We start from the raw sequence: 18,672 nt of genomic DNA on the forward strand, positions 1-18,672 counted from the left end.
ATATAGAAATGCTTACATAGAAAGTAGAAAATAACAAGAATACAGGTGAAGCAAATCAGAATAATCATAAAACACAAAACTAAAAAGGCAGTAAGTCTCAGGTAAAACCAGGGTCAGTCCAAGACACCTGAGGTGGAGCCCCAAATGCCTCCCCTCCCCACCAAGGAAGAAGGGGTGAGGGAAGATCTACATCAGGAATAAGGGCGGAAGAATGATCAACATTGGGATCTGCTGCCCCGGTGAATCCCGCCACCCTGGGTAAGACAGCAGGGGTTGACTTTAAAGGGCCTAGGGAAATAATAATAAAAGATGTTTACCTGCTGCCAGATGAATAAAGCAAGTGTCAAGAGGACCTCTCTTGAAAAAGCATTCCTAACTGGAGCACCATCACTGGGAAATCCCTCTCCCAGCAGTTGCCCACCTTGCCTCCAACAGCAGAGGTACCCGAAGAAGCATATCCATCTTCCTGTATGGATATGCCCATATATTTCATAGAATCATAGAATCATAGAATCATAGAGTTGGAAGAGACCACAAGGGCCATCGAGTCCAACCCCCTGCCAAGCAGGAAACACCATCAGAGCACTCCTGACATATGGTTGTCAAGCCTCTGCTTAAAGACCTCCAAAGTTGGAGACTCCACCACACTCCTTGGCAGCAAATTCCACTGTCGAACAGCTCTTACTGTCAGGAAGTTCTTCCGAATGTTTAGGTGGAATCTTCTTTCTTGTAGTTTGAATCCATTGCTCCGTGTCCGCTTCTCTTGAGCAGCAGAAAACAACCTTTCTCCCTCCTCTATGTGACATCCTTTTATATATTTGAACATGGCTATCATATCACCCCTTAACCTCCTCTTCTCCAGGCTAAACATGCCCAGCTCCCTTAGCCGTTCCTCATAAGGCATCGTTTCCAGGCCTTTGACCATTTTGGTTGCCCTCCTCTGGACACGTTCCAGTTTGTCAGTGTCCTTCTTGAACTGTGGTGCCCAGAACTGGACACAGTACTCCAGGTGAGGTCTGACCAGAGCAGAATACAGTGGCACTATTACTTCCCTTGATCTAGATGCTATACTCCTATTGATGCAGCCCAGAATTGCATTGGCTTTTTTAGCTGCCGCGTCACACTGTTGGCTCATGTCAAGTTTGTGGTCAACCAAGACTCCTAGATCCTTTTCACATGTACTGCTCTCAAGCCAGGTGTCCCCCATCTTGTTTTTGTGCCTCTCATTTTTTTTGCCCAAGTGCAATACTTTACATTTCTCCCTGTTAAAGTTCATCTTGTTTGTTTTGGCCCAGTTCTCTAATCTGTCAAGGTCGTTTTGAAGTGTGATCCTGTCCTCTGGGGTGTTAGCCACCCCTCCCAGTTTGGTGTCATCTGCAAATTTGATCAGGATGCCCTTGAGTCCATCATCCAAGTCATTGATAAAGATGTTGAATAAGACCGGGCCCAAGACAGAACCCTGTGGCACCCCACTAGTCACTCTTCTCCATGATGAAGAGGAACCATTGATGAGCACCCTTTGGGTTCGGTCAGTCAGCCAGTTACAAATCCACTGAGTGGTAGCATAGTCAAGACCGCATTTTACCAGTTTCTTTACAAGAATATCATGGGGCACCTTGTCAAATGCCTTGCTGAAATCAAGGTAGGCTACATCCACTGCATTCCCTTCATCTACCAGGCTTGTAATTCTGTCAAAAAACGAGATCAGGTTAGTCTGACATGACTTATTTTTCAGAAATCCATGCTGACTATTGGTGATCACAGCATTCCTTTCTAGGTGCGCACAGACTGTTTGCTTAATGATCTGCTCCAGAATCTTCCCTGGTATTGATGTCAGACTGACTGGGCGGTAATTATTTGGGTCCTCTCTTTTCCCCTTTTTGAAAATAGGGACAACATTTGCCCTCCTCCAGTCTGCCGGGACTTCGCCTGTTCTCCAGGAATTCTCAAAGATGACTGCCAGTGGTTCTGAGATCACATCTGCCAGTTCTTTTAATACTCTTGGATGCAGTTCATCTGGCCCTGGAGACTTGAATACATCTAAACTGGCCAAGTATTCTTGTACTATCTCCTTAGTTATTCTGGGCTGTGTTTCCTTTCACCATCAGCCCACAATGTAAATAGCAAAGTAAAAGCTGCATTAGGTAATAGGCAGTTTCTTTATGCATTGGTGGAGATTATGTCAATTATACTGAGTCAAACCATTGGTGCGTCTATCACAGTACAGTTAGCATCGGCTGTCAGCAGTACTACCGTATTTTTCGCCCCATGGGACGCACCGCCCCATAGGACGCACCTAATTTTATTTGGGTGGGGGAATAAAGAAAAAAAATTTCCCCTCCCCAGGCACAGGGCAGGCGCGGGGGAAGCCCGAGCTTCCCCCGACCCCAGCCCCCAGAACAGCCTGCTATCTGCAAGCCTAGGGAGCCGTGCCGGTCTCCCCAGGCTTGCGGAGAGGTGCGCGAAGCCCGGGGGTGCTCTTCAGCGCGCACCAGGCTTCCGAATGCAGGCAGCTCTGTGCTACCCTCCGGAGCCCCGTGTGGCTTCGCGCCAGGATCCGGAGGGTGGCGCGGAGCTGCAGGAAGCCCTGGAGCGCAGGCAGCTCTGCGCCACCCTCCGGAGCCCCGCACGGCTTTGCGCCGGGATTGGGAGGGTGGCGCAGAGCTGCAGGAAGCCCGGGAAAGCTTGCATTCGCCCCATAGGATGCACACACATTTTTCCTTCATTTTTGGAGAGGAAAAAGTGCGTCTTATAGGGCGAAAAATACGGTATAATGTTTCAGACAGAGGCCTGATCTGCTGAGTCCTTTTTAGCTGGGGTTGCCATTATCTTCTGTATTCAAAACATGTTCCAAAACTGAGCAGTGGTGCCTCCCTGATTAGCAGAACTTGGGACCTTATTTTTGTTTTTCCTTACGCCTCTTCTCTGTGCTTGTTTTTGCTATTCTCACAAGAGATTTGAATTTCCATTTTATAAAAAGGGTTTGTTGCCACTATGCTTTCTTCTGTCCTGTCAAAGCAGTATTTTTAGTAACTGCAGTAGCAAAGAATAATTTGGCCTGCTAGAATCCTCCTTGTGGGTATCATGTCAATGTTTTCTGTAGATCAGTAAGCCTGTGGCCCTCAAGATTGGCCCCATGACAGTTGGCTCTTGTTCTTTGCAAATGAACTTCATTTTGTCTTTGAAATAATTTTATTTTGCACATTATAATTTATGATAATTGTAGTGGTTAATTAGTTTGCTAAAGCTTCTATAATTAATCAGCTTAATTTTTGATGTGCTTGACAGCCACAATACATATGCATTTCCTTACCTCAGTGCATTCTTGTCTGGCATATCTAGGAGTCAGGTGGTTCTGTTTTCTGCATTCAGCATATAGCGCATGTTGAAAATGGATGTGAGTTCAGTGGGTGTTTTTTATAACCTGAGCAATAATGGTTCAGAAACATGTAGTAGATTTAGAGAGCGATCCTATTACCCCTGGGAGAGCATCTCGGGGGTCATAGAATACATTGGATCTCCCTTTCCAATGCTGAAGAGGGAGAGTCAAGGTTTTATCCCGACTCCCCACCAACATGGGAATGCCTGATATCCCAGCACAAGCTATGTCAGAGCCACGACATCAGTAGGGCCAGAAAGGGGGCATGATGGAACTGTGCAAGGGAAGGACCAGAAAACATATTGGAGCCAAATACAGTGGTACCTCAGGTTACAGACTCTGCTAACCCAGAAATATTACCTCGGGTTAAGAACTTTGCTTCAGGATGAGAACAGAAATCGTGCAGCAGCAGCAGGAGGCCTCATTAGCTAAAGTGGTGCTTCAGGTTAAGAACAGTTTCAGGTTAAGAACGGACCTCTGGAACAAATTAAGTTTTTAACCTGAGGTACCACCAGTAATCCAAAGTCGCCACAGTCCTCTGACATACCCTCAAGATAGGGAAGATTTAGATCAGCTCAGGAGTTGGTCTAAATCTCTCCCATGATGAAAAGGGAAATGTTAAAAAGGGATACATTTAAAGGAAGAAGGATTTCAAGTGTTCTTTTTTTTTTTTAACCTCACATCTACCCTGCTGTTCATCCATCTTTGTTTTTTGCCCTCCTTGGTAGGATTGGAGCTTTAGTGATCCTTGCTTGCTGCCAGAGCCTTTTTATATAGGACTACAGCAACTCTCTACCAGAAGATACAGTACACCAGGGGTCAACAACCTAAAGCCCATGGGCTGGAAGCAGCCAACGGAGGTTGTTTGACCGGCCCACAAGCCACCCCCGAACTGAGCTGCCCACTCACGCACTACGCTAAACCAGAACAGCACGGGGACTCACTTCTGCGGTGCTGGAAATTGCGTCTGTGCATGTGCAGATGCTGGAAATCACGGGCGCGCATGTGCAATCCGGTCCACGGAGGGATCACCACAGGACCAATCTAGCCCAGGCAAGATAAACCTTGCTGGCCCCTGCAGTACACAGGTGATGGCTGCTTGTTCTATCAACAGCTATCAGCCATGATAACAAAACTGAATCCCTGAATTCAGAGGCAGTGAATAAAGATGTTAGTACAGACAGTGGGTTATGTCCGTTGCCTTAATGTCCTTCACATAAACTTCCCACAGGCATCCAACTGGCCATGAGTGAAACAGAATTCTGCATTAGATGGATCACTGATCAGATTGAGCAAAGGCAATCTTACACTTTTAAAGTGATGCTGTATTAATAGATCAATACATAAGCAATATACTAATTATGAGGCTGCAAAGACTGATCATTTCCATGTTCCCGTTAGCTGCGAGTGGCAGTATGATTAAAAAAAAGCACAAGTGTGTTATTGGCAATATAGTCTTGGCTACCCCCAGTTCAAAATTATTGGGATATTTTTGCCAGTTTCTAATAATAGTAATAAACAGCCTGCTAATTGTCAGTCGTTTAGATCTATTAATTTGACCCAGATCTCAAAAGCATTGAGCTACACATGCAGTTAATAAGAACACATGTGTTATTAGTGAAATGGGTTAATTGATTAGAATCAAAACAAGTGTTTCAAATGGAGGCCAGAAGCAAATAGGCAGCCAGTGCAACTGGTATAGAATTGATTCAAATGCCTGACCCTCTGACAAGCATCATAACAGCTGCATTCTGTATCAGCTGAAGTTTTTGTACTGTCTTTAAAAGCAGCCCCATATAGAGAGTATTATTCATTACAGTAAACTTCTGAACATTCCTTGCCTCAACTGCTTTCAACCATAGACCTAATTGAAAGACTCACCCAGTCTGCCTAACTTCTGTCAATCAGCCAGATTTTTACTGTTTGACCTTTCCAATGTATATTGAAATAAATTATTGTGGTGGGGGACAAGCCATTCAAGAGTAAATTAAAACATCTGTTTTCAGACCTGCAAGTTGTCAAAATTTAGATTGTGGTTTCTTTAGATTCCCCCACCCCTCTTAACATTCTATAAACACTCTAGTTATGGTCAGGCAGCTTTGAGGGTTTTTTAGCCTTCTGCATGCCTAGGGAGTCCTTGAAATATGAAGAAACCACTTCTGTATTTTTGGATGACTCAGTTTCATTCCAAAACTAATAGGCACTCAACCACCTGAGTTCAAAATTAGAAGGGATGGTGCTTTTTTAAAAAAAAACAGCAAAAAAATAATATCTCAAGATTAAGATAAAATGCAAACATTATAAATACACTATGTTGGTCAACCCTGCCTGGACCAAGTCTTTTCTGTACTATAGCTCATTAAATCATTGCTGAAATTCTGCACAAATGAAGGCAGCTTAAGTAATGAGGAGGACTGTGGCCCTTGTTTTTTATTTGCCTTCTCTTTAAAACAGCATTTCTTTCTTGCAATTATATGTAGGATTTGAACCAGAGTCACCCTGGTCAAAACAATTATACCGCTCATTCATTAAATCATACTAAAGTACTAAAAGGATCCATTTGCATCACCAAAAATTATGCTCAGAGGGCTCGGACCAAGTAAGCCATACCAGTAGCAGACCTATGGATATCAATTGATATGACTAAATTGCCCATTGGTTTCAATGGGTATACTCTATGTGGACTTAGCTGTGCAACTCGAAATCAGTTTCCTTTTAAGTGGTAGCATTATTATTATTGTTAATTTCCAGTTGACAAACCACACTATCTTGCAGCATCCATTCCTCCTCCTTGTAATAAGAAAAGATAAAGTAGATGGGGTTTTTTTGTGGTCTTACAATTATTCCTCACTTCTGGCTTGCAGTTGTGAACTACTTGCAGCATCCAGCTATGCCCCATGAGCCTTCACAAAACAATGCATGTCCACATAACTATGTTTTGTGCTGTTGGTCCTGGAAAATTGCTTTTGTGTTACACTGTAGCAGATGGAACAATGTGCCAAAGGTGCTATCATCTCCCCAAAAAAATCCTTTTTCAAAGCTCAAAACCACATACAGATGTCTCCTGAGAACAGTACTGACTGCTATTGTCCCAGTATTAAAAAAAACCACTACTGGATCCCAGAGCAGAAACAGAAAGATATGTCCCTCCACACTAGTACTGCAAACATAGTACCCACTTTGTGTTTATTGCTATTGAGCAGCACAGCGTAATATCAAGCAGACTCTGAAATTAATTGATGGCCTCTTACATTATTTAAACATTGACATTTTTCACTTGGAGTGAGTATTCAAGTGAAAGCAATTATAACTTGATTATTTATCACACCAATAAGTCATGGTACATTAAATTAGACCTGAGATGATTAAGGATGTCTTGATGATTTAGTATTTGATTAGAGCCACAGGACTACAATTTCAAATTTAATAAATATGCCAGTAGGTATCTTCAGTGCACTAAGCATTTTTGATACAACTTGTTTGAGTGCAGTTCCGCTGTATAAGAATGTAGAAGTTTGCAAATATTCAAAGAGTCTGATCCTGTGCTCTGTTGGGTATAGAACAGGGACCATGCTTAGGGCTTCAAGCAATGTCATTCGTGATGTGCCAACTTCATGCCTAGATTATGTAGTAAACATTTTTTTTTAAAGAAAATTCTCTTTGCGGTTGTGCCAAGATCAAAGTGGGGGACTTCCGGCTTGGTGCCTCCGGCAATGGCGGATTTCCTCTGACCGGGAGGAATCTGCTCCGTGGAAATTTGGGTCTGGCCGCCATGGCGAAGGCGGAGACCCGTAAAAATCACAGGCGGGAGAAGCCTGTGAACGTGGGATTCGGCGGGCACCTTTTGCGCCTCCCCTACTCGCGGGGAAACCCAGTTTCGGGGATCCGGAGCGACGTGGGGTAAGCAGTGCGGTGCTTCGAATCGTCTGCTTCTTCCACGGAGCAAAGCCACATAGCTGTTGCTGGAGAGCATTGACTTTTTCCTGTGGACAATTTGACTCCAAAGTAATTACCCGTGAGTAGAGCTGAGACGGGAGAATCGGATTTTAAACGTTTAATTTGGCATCGAAACGGGGAGGTTCAAAACAGGAAGTCCGCCTTCCCTATTTGTAAACAGACTGAGGCAAGGAGGCTGTAGGCTGAAGTCTTGGAAAGCCTTTTGTAAAAGTCTAAATTTCCATCGGTAAAGAGCATAAAACCCCCCTTGGAGGCAGGAGAAGAGGGGGGGGAAGTTGTGGACTGAGTATGCCTGCAGGAGAGAGTGAAGGGAGTTAAAATACTGCCGCTCTGACCCTGGAAACGGGCTGCCAGTAGGACTGACGTTTTGGAATGTTCATTGACAGCACTTAGAACGTTCCTTGACAGCTATCAAAGTAAGAGAAATACATTGTTTCTATTGTCCCCGGCTGCTTCTAAAAAGGAGTAAAAAGTAACTGAAATCTGAAACTAACTTTGGATTGTATGAGTTGTGTTTAAAGGGGACATTGTTGACTATTATAAATAGAAACTGTTTTCCCCTAGTGGAAGTCTCTGAAATTGGTTACTTAATAAGAGCTGGGCTAGGGGGACTTCCAGCTGCAAGATAAAAATTGTGAGACTCTGAGATTGACCTTGAATCTCTCAAGTGTTATGGTAAATGGAAAGGAAAAAACAGATGAAATGTCGACAGAAGAGGCCTTAGTGGTCGCATTAGTGAAAATAAATGATTCGCTAGAACAGCTTCACAGGAAAACAGACAATCTGGGACAAAAGGTGAACACCAACACAGAAACCATCCAGAGATTCATACAGGAATTTACCTTGACACAGCAAACTGGGGGTGAAGTCAGGGAGAAAACCCTTGCTGCTGAATGTAAAACAATACAACTGGAGTGTGAGAGAGCCCCATCCATTCAAAGGCAACTCAATGTGACATCTGTTATGATGGAACTTAAAGAAAAACAGATGAATTTGAGGACCGGAGCCCTACCTGAATTGAGAAAGGAAAGCTTGACAGAGCTTCAGGAGGAGACAGGACTAATATCGGTTGAGAAAGAGAGGCTTTTGGGGGTCAGTATGACCGCCCAAAATGTGAATTTATTTAAGGGTAACTGTGAAGGACGTTGGATTGAAGAGAAGGGGGATTGGGAAATGTGGACAAATCTGAAGTTGCTATTGTTGGGCTGAGCTGTTGTGGTGGGGATGAGGGTTGTGGTGTTGCCGGGGATGTTGCTTTTGTTCCAAATAGTGCAAGTTTTGGATGGGATGGATTGTTTCAGGAGGTGGCAGAGGGATGTTTTTGGATTTGTTTGGCAGAGCAGGAAGCCTCTGCTAAAGAAGGAGGTGGACCTGCCCTGCCAGACCCCTAAACTTTGTTGTGAACCATCTGCTTTTTGCTGGCTGAGAGAATGGTTGTCTCTTGGAAGCACTGAAGTATTGGATAATGGCAGATGAAGTTGATGGACTAGATGGAATTGGCGGAAAAGACTGGCAAGATCCGAGACCAGGGAGAAGAGTCGGTGGAAGAAGACTGGGAAAAGTTTAAAGATTATTTATAGAAATATTCTAAAATTAATGAATGTTAGAAGAATGTTGGAATGAAGTTATATGGCTTCAGTAGAAATGTTATAAGGAATTAAGTATAAATAGATTAATAGAGTATTAAAGGAAAATAAGGTTAAAATGTGTTAAGATAATTATAGGATAGAAAACAAGGGAAGATGGAAAGGAATTGCTGAAATAATTAATAGAAGTGGAATACAAAAAGGGAGGTGTGAGGAGGCCGTGGAAATATGTGAAAGAAAGATAAGATATTGGAAGTTTCTTTTTTCCCCCTTCCTTCTCTTTTGATGTGTTTTTAAATTGTTTCTGTTCTGTTTTGTTAATTTTTATGTAGTGTTTTTGTATTGTAATGTACTGTTTTTTCTTTGTCTTTTCTGTAAGTGTTTAAATTGTTGTAAAAGGAATAAATATTATTATTAAAAAAAAACAAAGTGGGGGGGGGGAGTCTACACATGGAGTTTGTCTTTTTCACATCCTCTGCATACTGTCAACATCTTCATCTATATCTTCATTAAAAGTACCAAAGTCTGAATTGACAACTTAGTCCAAAGTATCTTAATGGCAGTGTTGCATTTACTGAAAGTTTCACTGGTCAGTTCTGCAGCAGAAAAGAACACTCTCACCAAAACTTTGAAAAAATCCCCAAGAAAGTCAACAACGCAACCTATTTTTTGATTGGTGTTAAATAATTAAAGCACACTAAAAGGGCCTATCTTCTTAGTAGTTCTGTGTGAAAAAAGAAATCAAGAAAAGTAGTGTTTTGTTCTTTGTTCTTGTTGGTGTCTTACTTCTGGAGTACACATTGCTAACAAGTTCAACTTCTTGGCAAAAAGAAAGGCAAAATGTGTGTGTGTGTGTGTGTGTGTCTGTTTGTATTAATGTCATGGACTTAGAGCCAGGGGATGGGTGGTGGGACGAGTGGTCAGAGGGAGCAGGGTGGGTGGAGAAGGTGTCAGAAGCTGAAGAGGTAACAGGGTTTGGTTAGCAGGAAGAGACTGTGGCAGAGAGCAGCGCAGAATCAGAGGTAGAAGCAGAGAATGAAGAGGATGGGGAGCAAGAAGCAGAGATGAGTCAGGCTGGTGAAGAAGCCAGGGGGGTCTCCCACTCATGCTGCCACCATTTCCCCTCCCCCCTGGTCTCCCAGGACCCAGTATGAAGAGAGACATGACAACGGAATATCAGATTGCTTGGGAAGGACACAGGCGAGGAGGAGACTTAGGGAACTGTGGGAAGGTGGGGACCTTCAGCCCCTACAACTGTCTCATAGGGGCAAGATCTACCAGGGCAAGTTGCTGTGCTCGCTAGGCATGGCCTCCTGAGTCAACCTTGTTTCCTTGAAGAAAGAATTAATTCATTGATGCCATGTGATTTGTTGCTGACCTGCTCCTGGCACATGCTCCTAACAGTTGAATGTAAAAGGGGTTTGTTTGTTTTTTAATTAAAGAGGGCTCTACACTTCATAAGGCAGATGTGTTTGCTTTGTGCACGCCAGTGCAACGCTCATGTTTTTTTTACAAGAAATATATAAAGAGTGAAGGATGAAATGCACCCATTTACATGATTATGGGGACCCAGGCCCACTCAAGTGTTCCATGTATGGCAATCTGAGGAAGTGTTACATATTCCCTGTGTATCAAATATAGATGTCTGAGTGCTTGGAATATGGCAATATGCTTCCAGCAGCCTTGAGGGGAGGCATACGGATTATTAAATCAATACAGTGGTACCTCGGGTTACATACGCTTCAGGTTACAGACTCCACTAACCCAGAAATAGTGCTTCAGGTTAAGAACTTTGCTTCAGGATAAGAACAGAAATCGTGCTGTGGCGGCGTGGCGGCGGCAGCAGGAGGCTCCATTAGCTAAAGTAGTGCTTCAGGTTAAGAACAGTTTCAGGTTAACAACAGACCTCCGGAATGAATTAAGTACTTAACCCGAGGTACCACTGTAGTACAAAAACGCTGTTGGGGGTAGCATTGTACTATGACATGAGAAGTACAAAAAAATAAAATAAATAAAAACCTGGCCAGGCAAACAAGCACTAAATTGTATTCAGAGCTTTTGACTTGCGGAGAAACACTCGATGATTCGTTTTGCTTCTGTTTGTTTTTTCCGCTTCAGGTATATCAATATATGCATGAAACCATAAACGTTAATGGCTGCCCCGAATTCCGCGCAAGGGCAACAGCAAAGGTAGGGTGCTTGCAGCTTTAAAATATACACTCCTAAGATGCCCCAGTAATTGACTGTGCGCGTGTATGTTTCAGGTATTCGTGTGTAGACTGTAAGAAAATTTAGACATCAGTGGCAGCCCAGAGTCTAGAACCAGTGCTACTTTCCAGGTAACAACTATAATGGCAAATTCAACCTTTGTGCTGCTGCTTCTGTAGCTTAAGAAAAGAGAATGCTTTCCAGAATAAAGAGGCTTGCAGTGTGGGGAGCGGGGAGCCAGCTTCAGGTCAAATCTACTATTTCATTGCATAGAACAATGTACTGGCCATTCGCGCTTCTTTAGCTAAGCTCTCCTGTAACATTTTTTCTTCTTCATAGTATGGCACAGGCCAGCCTTTGGGACAGTAAAGGTTCTCACTTTCAGAGATGCTGAACACATATTTCCTCAACAGAAAAACAGAGCCTTATGACGAAATTTCAGGAAGCATCCTTACAAATCTTTGTATGTGCCCAGCATCAAGAGAAATAATGGCTGTGTTCAGTTGCAACACTAAACCATTGGTTTTAGCAGTACAAGAAACTTCGCTTTCCCCAAGCTTCCTTCTTCTCCCATCTGGTGCAACTCCAAGCAGATTGGAAGTTTTTTCTTCCATCTTTGATTTACCAAAGTTTGGCATGCCATCTAAAACGTGAAATGGGGTTCAGATAAGCAAGTTAAGTTAATAAACTATGGTTTGAAGTTAGCTTGTTTCTACCAACCATAATTAAGATTAACCACAGTTTGTGTGGCTTCAGATTACACAATAACCTGAGGTTAATCAAAGCAGAAGTAAAAGCTTCATAACTGCTCAGGAATTCTGCGTAGGGGGGGGCATGTGCAAGCCCACTGGGAGGCTAGAATCATCCTTGCAATACTAAACTGTGGTTTAGCATTTTATCCAATCCATCCCATTGCTTTTGTAACTAAATCTGAAATGTACTTTTGTGTTCACATTGCGCAGGGAATAAACGTTTGCAATAAAATACACATTTCCTCACGGAATAGATTCTGCCTTATAACACTGATAAAACTTGAATGAATTTTCTCTGCATGAGTGAGGCAGGGGAAAGAAAACTAAGAAAACTGTAGAACTTTTACAAAGCATATGCACACAAAACTAAGAACACTGCTCTTTGCAAATCAAAGCAATTAATGCTAATGTTCTTTCCACAATTCCGGTGAAAGAATCCTGTTGATTTGAAATGGAGGAAAGCCAAAGTTTGATGTAGGGGAAACATTACTTTAAATGTATTATTAAAACCATTAAAATAATGTCTTTTATATTATTAGAGAGTTAAAAACACACCATTCTGAGCCATGCAGTACTTTTTAACTTTAATAAGCTAAAGGTAGGTCTAAATAAAATTCCTCCATTATGTTATCAGCTTCTGGAACATTGCACATATCCAAGAGTGGTTTGAGCTTGAGCTTTGTAACTACTTATCCAAGAAAGGTGTGTTCTATATTATTTCTGCTGTGGATAGAAAAGTACAGTTAAAGGTGAAAAACTCTCCAGGTTTGCCATTCTCATTTCTTATTCATTTAGAACAGCAGGATTGTAGAGCAATGTTTCAATATCACAATATTTCCTGGTTTTTTCTGGGCTGTCTGCATTGCATTATCTTGTGCATTTATTTAATGTGTGCATGGTTACAATTTTTGCATGATAACACATGTTGCATATGTAACTAAGGTCTCATACTCATGTTACCTAGTTCCATCCATTAAACATCCCTAATAGAACAATCTCTCATAGGACCTTTAGGAACCGTGGGCATCATTCCAGCAGAAGTTAAGCACTTTCTAGCATCATTTATTTCAATAGAAGAGTTATGTATGTGCTTGGGGCCAACATTCTATAGCCACTTGCCTGAGGCTAAGCCTCAATAGGACTTACTTCTGAATATGCAAATATAGGATTCTAGTGTATATCTCTCCTATGGAAATGAATGAAGCCCTTAAAGTGTTTAACTTTAGCTAGCTTCTTTCCTGCATTTTAACATGCCAAAGAAACATACAAAACACTTTGCAAAACAGTTGCTGGTGGGAAAATGTCTGTTTCCACAATGCAAATTGGTTTATTTTGAGAATTAAGGTATACTTCTAAACGTTGTTGGGGTTTTTTAAGCAATGCAATCCTGGTTTCCTGCTGCTTTAATTTCAGCAACTGTTTTAATTTCAGGAGTCCTAAATTTATTCAACACAGTTATTTAAACTAAACTCCCCTAATTAAAGTATTTTTTCTTCCACTCCTTACCATTGCCAGAGTCCAGTGGCTCCACTTCGCATGTAAAGACTATGGTATACAGATTCCACTTTGCTGCTGAGGGATGTTGCATGCCTGCCCCTGCTAGCATGAAGCTCAGTGTGTGCATAAAGGCCCTGCAGAGCTTTCAGTTGTTAATCAAACCTGTTAAAACATATTTAATTGTTACTATGAAAATACATTTTTAATCTATTTAATCTATTTTGTAGTCTGGCAAAGCTTACTTTTTATTATCATTATTCACAGCAGAAAGAGTTTGCATTATAAAAATTTAATTTAAATAACAATTTAGAGTGTTGGTGCTGACCTTTAAAGCCCTAAACGGCCTTGGCCCACTGTACCTGAAGGAGTGTCTCCACCCCCATCATTCTGCCCAGACACTGAGGTCCAGCTCTGAGGGCTTTCTGGTGGGTCCCTCACTGTGAGAAGCAAAGTTACAGGGAACAAGGTAGAGGGCCTTCTTGGTAGTGGTGCCCGCCTTGTGGAACACCCTCCCATCAGATGTCAAGGAAATAAACAACTATCTGACTTTTAGAAGGCATCTGAAGGCAGCCCTGTTTAGGGAAGTTTTTAATGACTAGTGTTTTAATATATTTTTAATATTTTGTTGGAAGCCGCCCAGAGTGGGGAAGCCAAGCCAGATGGGCGGGGTATAAATTATAAATTATTATTATTATTATTATTATTATTATTATTATTATTATTATTATTATTATTCAGGTTTCATAGGGAGGTCACATTCTAGAGAACATAGAAAACTGCTTATAGATTTAGAAACTCTACCGAAATCACGGCATCCCTCTGCCCAGAAAAACTTCTCCAAGTAGTGCACAGAACTGATTTTCATATTTGCTTCATGTGCATGGGTTGCGTTTATGAAAACAGAGATCCCCAAATGTGCAGGAGCTCCATGTGAGCCTCTGAGCACACGTGAAACTCCAAACTTGGGATTCATGCACCCCAGTCCTAATACCAATGATGTTGGCACATAACTGTGCTTGGAGGCCTTGGGCAATTCTGTACTAGATGCTCCACATCAATACTTCGTATTCAGAAGAATTATGGAATATTTGCTTAAAATTAAGGAATTGCAAATACTGTTTCATGCAAATTAATATTTTAAACAAAGTCAGCACCAGTGCTTTTCATTGTACTCGCTATATGCTGAAGAGATGTGTTTTCTTCTAGGCAACAGTTGCTGCCTTTGCAGCTAGTGAAGGCCATTCTCACCCTCGAGTGGTAGAACTGCCAAAGACTGATGAAGGCCTTGGCTTTAATGTAATGGGAGGAAAAGAACAAAATTCTCCTATTTATATTTCTCGCATAATTCCTGGAGGAGTAGCTGAGAGGCATGGAGGACTCAAACGGGGAGACCAGTTACTTTCTGTTAATGGAGTGGTATGTGAACATGTTAATTGTTATTTTTTTATGAACTGTGCTTTTTGAATGAGCTTCAGCGCCCATGCTGCAAGTAAGAAGTCATAGCTGGAAATACTGTGGGCTGTGTCCAGACATCACCGTCCATGGATGGAAATGCTCCTTCCATCCATGGAAGACTTTTGCCATTTTCCTCTCCCTACACTGCTTCAGAGAGTCACCTAATCCTCAGGAACTGTGGAAGATGGTCCTAGAGGTTGTAGTGGGAGGAAGGAACAGGCCAAAGCTGTCTCCTATTGGTCTGTCAATGGGAGTGTCCCATGAGTTCCACTGAGGGGATGCTCCACCAGGTTGGAGTGAAATCTGGATACAAACCATTATATGTAGCTCTTAAGTCTTGATGGGTCCAGTGTGGAATTGCAAACATTTGTTGTGTTGTTACAAAAAGCTGCTGTTATGATATGCAATATTAGGAATAGTTTGCAAGTCAGTGATAATTAAAAAAAAAAACAAAGCAAAACAACAGGCAGTCATAATGTGACATTTCAGATACAAAAATTGCAAAGTGGAGATTTTGTGTAGCCATATATTGATTTTAGAAGGGTGTTTTGGGGTGCAGTAAATCTGTATGTGCCAGTTATCTGAGAACTCATCCCTGCAGTAGGTGCATCAATACAAGCCAACTGCATAGTTAATATAATTCTTGCACCAACTGCAAAAAGCTAAAAGACTTTAGGGCTTTCTTAAGCTGCTGGAACTGCGTTTTCTGCCCTGATCCTGGGTTGTGCTTTCTTGCCTTTCACTCTCCCTTGGACACTTTCCAGCAGCCAGGGGGCGAGAAGTTCAGGTATTGCCTTCCAAACCCAAGTCCTTAATAGAAACTCACCTCTTGCAATATGTGGTTTTTCACTATTCTTTCCTTTCGTAATCAGAGCGTGGAAGGAGAGCACCACGAAAAAGCTGTGGAGCTCCTGAAGGCCGCTAAGGACAGCGTCAAGCTAGTGGTGCGCTACACTCCCAAAGTGTTGGATGAGATGGAGGCTCGCTTTGAGAAGCTAAGGACAGCACGGCGCAGACAACAGCAGCAGTTGCTAATTCAGCAGCAGCAGCAGAATGCACAACAAAACCATATGTCGTAGGTGAGAGAATCCAATGGTCTTGCTTTTAGCCTACCATTAGAAAAGATTTTTGGCATGTCGTGATCCATAGCCTGCTTGTAGTTTCGCAAGCCCTGCTTTAACAATTTGGGTTTAGGTGCTAATCCATAATTTGCTTTGACATGCCATACCCTAAAATCCTTGCTCAGTGTTGATTGATAATAGAGCAGCAGGGGATTATTTCATAACTTAGATTTTATGCAGAATTCTCAAATATAGTTGTTAGCCTCAAGTTCAAAATTCAGGAATATGAACTGAATCATATAGAAATACCAGATCAGTCCTAACCCCTGACCTGTGCTGCTGGAGGGAGTTACGAGGCAGTGTCTGGTCGTTGACCTCTGTTGGCTGGCTTACTGCACCCTCTAAAAAGCACAGTGGTTGAGCAGCTATCTCCAGCAGTGTTCCCACCGATGACATCAACTGTTGGACCCTGATGTGGGGTAGAGCAGGCCAGAGCTGGATCCATAGCTGCTCCATCACCTGCACAAGGAATAGGATTCCTCTACAGGACACCTGGTCTCAATACAGTTGTTGTATCTGTTGGCTCCATTGCACAATTGCAGTTGTATGGAAACTCTTTACAATTAAGACCAGTAGTAGGCAGCATGGTGGGCTGGCAACATTCACCTGACCTCTGGGTGGTCACATCCCTGCTGCTAACTGAGACATAGATGGAGAGGGGCAAGGTTGCAAATGCAATGGCAGAACCAATCCAGTTCTCCCACTGGTGCATTTGCACTGTGCCATCCTTGTCCATCCCGACACCTTGTCCATCCCCTTTTACCTTCAGTAGGCAGAGACGGCATGACCACCTAGAGTTCATGTGAACAGAGCTGCCCCACCATTCTCTACAGATCCAAACACAAAGCAAAAAAGAGCAGACTACACTTATCATTTGGTTGCTGGACCAATTGACTGGCCCTTAGTTGCTAGGGCTACTAATGGCTGCATGATATTAACGCTGGGCAACACCAGTGTCGTGACTCCCTGGTGGCTACGTATATGGTAGATGAAAAAGAGTAATGAAGGAAATAGACAGAAGGGACAGATGTTGGTTAATTCCTCAATATTTCTGTTGTTGTTGTTTAATTATAGATCGTCCTTGAAGAATAAATTCTAAACCAAGAATCCAACAATTTAGCAGCAAAGCTGTATTTTGAATTCCAACATGCAGTAAAAGAGCAGCAGCAATGACAATGCAACAGCTGCATTCACCAGCAAACTGTGAAAGGCTGCCATAAGAATTGCTTGGCAGGTCAATAACATAGTGAAATCCTTCCAAAAAAGGTTTTTCAGTGTTCTGAAGTCCTAGGATGAAAGGTTTCTTTGACTCCTGTTCCGTGTGGTAAGGCTTTTTAAAAAAGAAAAAGAACACTCTGTAAAATTGAGAGTTTTAGTAGTGAATGAATGAATGAATGAATGAATGTGTCAATGGTCCAATCCTGCTTGCTTTACAGTGATACTTCAGTGGGAATTTATCAGATGGATGCAAGATGGGGCCACTGCTGAGAGTAACAACTGTACAGTATTTCTGGCCCTATCTAGCCTAAGCCATGCTTTTAAAAGGATCAGAACTAGTTGATTCAGAATGTAGATGGAAAAGTGCTCTAGACTGCACACTGAAAGCAATGTGCTGACATTTGGGTGCTGACAATTGAATGCCACCCCTTTTGTGTCCACGGTTCCTAAGCCAGTAAGTGATACATGTGAGGAAGACCACCTTTTAAATGTACAAATCTCCCTATCTGAATTGAGGCCTGTGGTCCCAAGATGTTACAAATTCAGGGAGAAATGGCATCAGTTGTAAAATGTTACCACTTACAAAAGCCCTTCTTGCATCTTGCAAAACATCTTCACTTCACAATCTTGTACAGGTGCTTTGATCTGAAATCCAGTTTGTAATCTAGTTCTCTACTTTTTTTCCTTCCTGGGAGTTATTACAATATTTATACTGTGGCTGCAGTGTTGAGTTGATTAATCAATGGATCTAAATCAAAATATTGCTACTTGATGAAAGAGATGCTGCTGATTAATTTTTGTTTTCTATTTGATGGTTAATTATTATTTTTAATGCAAGTGGTTATAAATCCATGGGGGGCACTTTCCTCTTCCACCTCGTAGGAAGTAATGGTTCTTTTGAGATCATGCTTGCTCCACCACATGCTTGCATTATCTAAAAACAATGGAGGAATTTTTCTTCTTCAATACTATAGTTTTGAACTCATTTGGAACTATGTAACCTTAACAGTACAATGCTGTATGTGTCTACTAAGAGTAAGCCCCACTGAGTTCTATGCAGCTTACTCCTAGGTACCTTGGAGTAGCAGCTTACTCTACCACGTACCTTGGAATAAGCCCCATTGAATTCAGTGGGCTTCTTTCTGAGTAGACATGTGTACTGTTGCACTTTATAGCCTATACAGAATAAATAATAATAATAAACAATTTGGGCAGATTTTTATCAGTGGATTAATCAACTAAACTTTCTTTTAATCAAACAACAGCCCTAATTTATACAGAATTTTATTTGTAAAAGCATTTTTACTCTTGGTGTATTCATAAATTCTAGTTACAGATAGGTAGCCGTGTTGGTCTGCCATAGTCCAAAAAAAATAAAAATTCCTTCCAGTAGCACCTTAAAGACCAACTAAGTTAGTTCTTGGTATGAGCTTTCGTGTGCATGCACACTTCTTCGGTATCTGAAGAAGTGTGCATGCACACGAAAGCTCATACCAAGA

At 42.0% G+C, this 18,672-nt stretch overlaps 1 protein-coding gene across 4 annotated transcripts in view; it reads left to right on the plus strand.

Annotated features, from left to right (window-relative positions):
- The window catches only part of LIN7A (lin-7 homolog A, crumbs cell polarity complex component), a 43,580-nt gene extending 25,085 nt beyond the window's left edge, over positions 1 to 18,495 (plus strand). For 3 of the 4 annotated variants that reach the window (XM_081211279.1, XM_081211278.1, XM_081211277.1), the window contains 4 exons: positions 11,041 to 11,112; positions 14,586 to 14,795; positions 15,707 to 15,913; positions 17,030 to 18,495. In XM_081211279.1, the coding sequence (XP_081067405.1) occupies positions 11,041 to 11,112; positions 14,586 to 14,795; positions 15,707 to 15,913 (489 nt within the window). In that variant the 3' untranslated portion in view covers positions 17,030 to 18,495. The remainder of the gene's footprint in view (positions 1 to 11,040; positions 11,113 to 14,585; positions 14,796 to 15,706; positions 15,914 to 17,029) is intronic. The other variant, XR_014012466.1, reaches the window with a different exon arrangement.
- Positions 18,496 to 18,672: the final 177 nt, after the last annotated feature.

This window comes from Podarcis bocagei (genome assembly GCF_964188305.1).
Source record: "Podarcis bocagei genome assembly, chromosome: 10".
Classification (NCBI taxonomy): Eukaryota; Metazoa; Chordata; class Lepidosauria; order Squamata; family Lacertidae; genus Podarcis; species Podarcis bocagei.